At 40.1% G+C, this 7,138-nt stretch overlaps 2 protein-coding genes across 6 annotated transcripts in view; both read left to right on the top strand.

Moving 5' to 3' along the window:
• The first annotated feature begins 206 nt into the window (after positions 1-206).
• On the top strand, positions 207-3,637 carry LOC145450611 (phosducin-like protein). The gene is made up of 2 exons (XM_080329124.1): positions 207-806; positions 2,133-3,637. The coding sequence occupies exons 1-2, from the start codon at positions 647-649 to the stop codon at positions 2,762-2,764; spliced, it is 792 nt and encodes a 263-aa protein (XP_080185250.1). The 5' UTR covers positions 207-646; the 3' UTR covers positions 2,765-3,637.
• Positions 3,638-5,860: 2,223 nt separating this feature from the next.
• LOC145449686 (rho guanine nucleotide exchange factor 1-like) overlaps positions 5,861-7,138 on the top strand; it is a 35,929-nt gene continuing 34,651 nt past the window's right edge. For 3 of the 5 annotated variants that reach the window (XM_080328094.1, XM_080328093.1, XM_080328092.1), the window contains exon 1: positions 5,861-6,054. In XM_080328094.1, coding sequence (XP_080184220.1) covers positions 6,014-6,054 — 41 coding nt within the window. In that variant the 5' untranslated portion in view covers positions 5,861-6,013. The remainder of the gene's footprint in view (positions 6,055-7,138) is intronic. The other 2 variants (XM_080328096.1, XM_080328095.1) reach the window with 1 other exon arrangement.

Genomic DNA, 7,138 nt, shown 5'->3' with positions numbered 1-7,138 from the left:
TAGGACTTTTGTAGTATCTTTTATTACTGTATTGTGATTCTTGGAGGTCTTGAAAAATCATCCCAAATTAGCCACAATAATAATAATGTATATTGCCATAATTTGAGGCGTTAAGCTTCTATTATTTTAAATTTGACATTCGCATTACATTGGCAAAATTGAATCTGTTTTGCTTTCATAAAAGTTCACATTTTCTTGTTCTGTCATTTGCTTAATAGCAAGATTCATTATTGACCCAAATGAAAATTGCATCAACTTGGCATGTAATTGTGGTTTAATACATGGGATTACTCGGATTAGCAGCTTACTGAATGATTTTTTGTTATAAATTATAAATTTATCATCCAAGCTAGCTACCAATCTACAACCTCATTTCGAGGAAGGCTGCATAGAGGCAGAGAATGTTGTGTATGGACAAGGGCGTCGCATATAAGCAAGACCCTAACATTCAGTTTGGAATTGCCAGTTCCAGATAGACCAATAGACACATGACAAGCGTAAACATTAGTCACATTGGAAAAGTCTTCCGATATGCTGCATTTTGTTGCTTATTATGTAAACTGCAACACAACTTGTTTCAGTCTGAAACTACCTTTTCTTTTTTACCTTAGCATAATAATATATAAAACGTACCGGTCAAACAGCCATGGCTCTCCAAAGTATGGACGATAAACTGTTGGGCGAAAAGCCTCATAATTATTGCAGTTCAGATGAAGATAGTGAAGATGAAAGTCCACAATCCGTTATTCCTGAAAGATCTGGGATCAGCCAGTCTGCAAGAAGAAATGAGAGAGCTATTCAAACAGGTACATATACTAAGATGAAGCCTTGCATTTCTGAACTGGTGTCTGAAAGGGAGCAGTATAATTCGCAATGATTTGCCATAAATATTCATCATAATGTTTTCGTTTTGTGTGGGAATCATATTTCAATGGCTTTGTACTTTTTAACACTCTGTTGAGGTACAGATCATTTTGTGCACCATTACTCTCAACATCATCATCGGTTTATTCAAATTCTTATCAAATCAATACACCACAAGATTGCGATATAATGAAAAGGTAGGAGGGTGCCGAAACGACCTGGAGTAAGTAGTCTTTTAATTAATCAGGCACCCACCTTAGCTTACACTACAGCATTTGAATAATCTATAGTAATGTGATGTATTTGATGTGTAGATATTATGGTAGGCTTGGTTTTTGTTTTATCACTCGGCAAAAATATGGTGTTCCGAGAATGTTTGTAGATTAGCGCAAGTGTTTCCTAGGTTAGTATCAGTTGATAACCACCGATATCGTCCATACCGTACAATCGTACATACTATGTAAGGTGTAGAGACATATGCATAAAGACTATTTATACTTCTGTTCTTAGCATATGGAACGGCTTTGATCACTTTGAAAAATGATTGGCTTTTAAATAATGTTGAATGCCACTTCAAGCGTTATGCGGGTCAGGACTACTTATAAAACATCAGAAGTAACCTGTGATTTCCCAAAGTAGTCAACATTGATACTCGTGTAGTCAAGTAAAACCAGAAGTAACGGCGTAAATTCCTACTCAATTACAAGTAGAAGTTGCGATTTTCATGACATGTCAAGACTAATTCAAGTTTATACTGAGGGTACGAAAAGTACTCAAGTAAGCAGTTTCATGGAGTAGATTTGGTCGAGGTGTCGCATATTTTGTTTTTATCAATGGATCGGAGCTGGATTATTTCAAAATTGCGGGGTGCATTTTTGTGACTGACTGAAAATGATTTGATGGCGCTACAAATAAGCGTAATTTTCCAAAATATCTTCTGTTACTATGGTACAGAGGCTCTTTCTCGTAATGGTGATGCAAACCTATCCTAGAACTACTTTCTGCTTTACAAAATACAAGGCGTAAAAGTAAGTAATTTCACGTAGTAGTGGAAGTGGTCTATGTCGTACAAGTAGGCGAAACCTACTGGAATACCCCAAAAAAGTATAATTATTTTGTTACTGACCACCTTTGGTGATTTCCACCTGCAACATTTTTTGAAACATGGTAGCAGCAGTAAAAACATTGCGATTATTGTACTTTAAGTTAGAGCGACTTTATTGTTATTATATTGTTCATATTAACCGGCAACACTTTATTTCACCCAGGACCAAAAGGAGTTATTGAAGACTGGCGAAGATACAAACAATTAGAGGTGGAAGAAAGGGAAAAAAACAACCGAGAAAAAACCGAACTGTGCAAGAAATTGGCGATGACTTGCAAGTCTTTCCGGGAAGAGAACGAGAGCGACATAGCGAAAGACGAAGAAGACGACGACGAGCAGTTCATGGAATGGTATAAGCAAAAACGTATCTTGGAAATTCAGCAGAAGTACGCGTCGCGCTGGTCCGAGATTGCGTTCGGCAACGTCGTCGAGCTGAACAGAGAAAACTTTGTAGAGGCTATCGAGAACGAAAAAGGATTTGTAACCGTCGTCATACACATTTACGACGACGACACGCCGGCTTGCGTCACTGTCAACGGCTGCATGAAGGTCCTCGCGGCCAAATACAAAACCGTCAAATTCTGTAAGATAAACGTGCGGGAAGCCCAGATGTCGTCGAATTTCCTTGAAAACGGACTTCCGACCATCATTGTCTACAAGGAAAATCTGGTGATAGGTAATTTCGTTCGAATCAGTGACGCTTTGGGCGAAGATTTCTACGCTCCCGATTTGGAGGAGTACCTCGTGCAGTACGGAATATTGCCTTCCAAACATGAGATAGCGTCTGAATCATGATAAGACTTGTGCCCCCATATTAAGTGTGTTCATTCTTCATACTGCCCGCGCTGAAGCGTTGATGTGTATTTGATGTTGAATTGTGATGTACTTACGTTCATGTATTTCTTGTTTGTGAGATTTATTTAATGTGACAGAAGGCTGGGATCATTGTACGCCATATTAATATCTTATTCCTGGTTTGTTTCTGTATCTGATTTAGCCGCTTCTATATTGTGTTATTGATTAGGCATTGGAACTAATACCTGGCATATGTTTTCATGCGTGAATGACCCACAACAATAGCTGGATTTCCAGGTTTCGTGAGAATTTTTATGATGAAATGATTTCTCATTGAACTTGTATTAGCTAGTGTTACAGCTTTACTTACTATGCACAATCATGCAGAAGTCTTGTTCACAGTTGGTTGTAATCTGGAATGGTAGTATCCCAGCCAGTATTCATTGCTACTCCTTGTTGAATAAGAATGTCATTTTGCATCTTATGATATTGTTCAGTTCTAAACATTCTTGTGGGATTGAAGTTTCGTGCACCATAGGCATAGAAATAAGGTACCTTATCGTTGAAAGATATGCAACTATGCTCAATTGCTTATAGTTCATGGTGAATTAGTAATTTCAGGGCAGACTGAAACATTTCGCCCCACTACTTGCTATGTCATCATTCATCAAATAATTAGCAAATAGCACAAAGCTAAATGAAATTGAATTCTATATAACACTCTGACAATTCTACAGCTATTCACTGTGTGAATGACCGGTTCATGCTTGGCTCAAACGCCATCATGACAATTTTGACTGATGAAATACTTTCATGCATATGAGACCCAGTCTGCTAGCAGGAAAATATAGAATTAATGTGGAAAATATTCAACTTGAGCTATCATGTTTGCGCCTGTCCGATTAGCTGTGTAGTCACAACCACTAGTCAGAGTTGTGATTGCGATCGAGGACTGAAATTGAGGTTGCATGGAGGTGACAGGCAGGATGAAATACCACTACTGACTGCTCGTATTCCTTTCACTGTATAGGGATAGAGATGGATATCAAAAACCCTTAAAATTCCCTTGCAGTCTGTGGACAGCTCCGTGTCCTATCTACAACTTCGTAATTTTGCTAGCGTAATTTGCGACCAACAATTCGCTACTGAGCAAGATTGGTGACACAAGGAAGCTAGAAATGACCAAGTTCTATTGGGGCCTCTGCACTGTTGAATTTACGACCAATGCCCAATTATTTGGTTGCTTACCGATGAAATCCATGCTTTGGGTTTCGAACAGGCATTTGAGTGACGATACCGCTGTGATACCTTAGTACTGATGTGTCTAATATGTTGGAAATATCACGAATGGGGGAGTTCGCGAGAGGTTGTGATTCGAGTGTCGGGCTGTTTCGAAAGGTCAGATATTTCTCTGTGTACCTCGACCCTTGCGTCGCTCTTACGGCGTACTAACAAAGAAAAGCCCCAGAAGGGGAAATAGCGTAGTGGTAAGATTTACTCAGGACCGTAACTTTCGCACCCCAAACCCCCCAATTGGAGGGGCCGAGCTCGAAGGGGGTCCAAAATTATTTCGAGAATTAACATACATCATGGTGTATTTTTTGAAATTTTCCAGGAATTTTTTTCGCGCTACGCGCGTTTTATTAATGTCAGATATCTGATTATTGGGTACCCTTTCCCAACAAAAATTAGGCATGATTTATAGAAATGGGCAGTTGGGCGTCAGCCATTACCGCACCATGACGCGCCAAGACATATGAAGTTAAAGGCTATGTAACATGCGAATCCAAGAAGTGCGCCAGAACGATCAGCAGCGAGAAAACCTTGGGCGAAAAAGACTGCCCCGGTGCTGACCGAAAACTTCGATATATACAAATATATGTGTAATTGTCCATGTCCATGATGGGCGCCTAAATGGCTGGCGCCGAATGTTCCTGTCCTGGCAATCCGAGTCCCACAACAAGACAAATGCCATATCGAGGGAACATTATTTCCAGTTAAGAAATACCAATTTGAAATCGTGTACGTCTTTTACTTTAGTACGTTTTGGCGATTTCAATATCTTTTGACATAGCAGATAGGGGGTCACGAAATAGCATCATGTAACGAAGTCATTATATCAACGGGTACGCCCGAAGATGTTTTATTATTATTTAGAGGGCCTATCTATTCCAACACACTTCACTGGATCAGCTCTACCGGTAAATCTGATTATGTGAGCAGGGAGAGGAAAAAAATTGATAGCAATATATATGCAATCCCCGATCATATTGGCCGATGCAATCATGAAGTATTGAAATTGATTGATAAGTACCGGAAGAAGGCTAGAGCCGTAGGGGGGTCTGGGGGGCGAAGCCCTCCAGTAGTTAGTTTTATCACCCTATTGGAGGGTGGTTATACGCACTGTTGTCCGAGGGCCTGCGCAGTGAGTTGGCGTGTTTGCGCAGACTCTTGAAAAATTAGAGGGAACATTGGTCTTGGGCAGATGAAAATATAATCTTTCGATTCATTGATTGAGCAAAAGCAGTCATGAAATTCACTCAATTAATGCACCCACCTCGGCCAGCCTTGTGCCCGATATAACAGCGTTTCCGGTAACGGTATTAGATTTTATCTTTCGGTTGTCTTTTTAGACGCTCTTTCTTGCATTTCGTTCGATTCATACTATATGCCGTTAATCTGGTATTGCTCAGGGCTTTTTTGACACCGTAAGAACGAGGGGAACAAGGGAGGAGGTGCTCAGATTAACCTCCGATGGTTTGGTTATTGATGAGATTCAAACCTTGTTGGCATATTATTTTGTTGGCTGGAGGTGGATGTCACCACTGCGCCAACTATCCCTGCCAAGTCATCAACAAGTATCTATGCAGCCTCTCAAAGTCACTAAGCTGAAACATTTATTCAGAAAACATCAATAAATAAACATGATGCCGGTGCCTTCGCATTTTTCAAGATCTTACAGATGCCGATCAGAAATCACAAAATATCCGTATTCCGTAGCAATATCCGGGTTAATCCGGTTTCGGAGTGACGCCAAGATCGAAGAATTTCTGATGGATAGCAGGCTCTTGCTAGCCAGCTATCATCCCTCCGCTGATCCGAACTTGCGTAATCTTTCTCGAATTCTCAGATTTTTCTTGTATTCTTAGTAATGGTGATCAGTAAAACTTGACGACATGTGGATACGATGGCGAAACTAGATTTTGAACTTTTGTCTTGACCAAAGTTGTTTCATTTCAAAGAGATATTATGGATAATCATTCCGGAACCGGAACAAGCCATCACGAAAGGTAGGATATCACATCGACTTGCAAAAGTGTTTGTTGGTATCAATACAATGAATTGGTTTATGCTGGCATTAGAACATCATTCAAACATACAGTATCCATACAATGAAATATTTCATATACAAAATGCATACAAACATTGATTGTTGATATTTTATCTTTTTCATTCAGTCTGTTAGGCTCAGGCTGATTGGGCTCATTTTTAACGAGTAGGTTGCTACTATTATTACTATCTCAATCGATCAATCAATTGCTATCACAAAATTATACGACATTGGTGAATAAATGACAGAAACAAAGAATTAAAAAGGCCTGTAATCCAAGGGACACTTCAAAGTAAACAAAAAACAAATAACACAATGTTGAGATGTGATCTATACTCCTATGACCACTGATCCGCTCACCACCCTGTGACCGTCAATTGATGTGGCTTGTTCACTATGTTCACATCTTACTAGTAGGGAGGTGTCGATGAGCCAGACTGGAATCGGTGGTTGTTTTCGACAACATGTTGTGCGTGACAGATGGATTTCTCGCGTGATTGGAAAATTTCATCCGCGTGACGGAAATATTTTTCGCTCTGATTTGATACTGAATTACTTATTAAACGACACAATGTGCTAAAACAGACCTGGTATACGCCGGACTAGGGATACTTGGATGCACCGTATATTCGCTGTTGCGCAAATTCCACGCTTGCTTGCGTTCATTGTAAAGCGCAAGCGCCTTATTCAGGATCTGGACTCTGGTATCGCTTTGTGACGTCAGTATAACTCATGGTAATCGGCGTGATCAGATGTAAATGCTCGCGTGACGTTGCGCGTGCCGTTGCCACCGATTCCACTCTGGTCGGTGAGTGACTAATGTTGGTATTGTTAGGGTATAGGCCAACGCAGGAATCTCCAGGTTTTGCTATATCCCCGTATGGTACGGCACCCCTTCACTTCATTATTGTTATCCAACTTGAACATCATATCATATATGCAGAAATAAATTATGCATATGTACAAACCATGTTCCTCCTTGCTATGTCGAAACTTGATCCTAAACAGAGTCGGGAATGGGGATGAATTGCGGGTCCAGGGAA

The sequence above is a fragment of the Botryllus schlosseri genome, chromosome 11 (assembly GCF_051294905.1).
Source record: "Botryllus schlosseri isolate E-star chromosome 11, Bs_hap1, whole genome shotgun sequence".
NCBI classification, from domain to species: Eukaryota; Metazoa; Chordata; class Ascidiacea; order Stolidobranchia; family Styelidae; genus Botryllus; species Botryllus schlosseri.
This window is presented reverse-complemented; position numbering and strand designations above follow the sequence as displayed.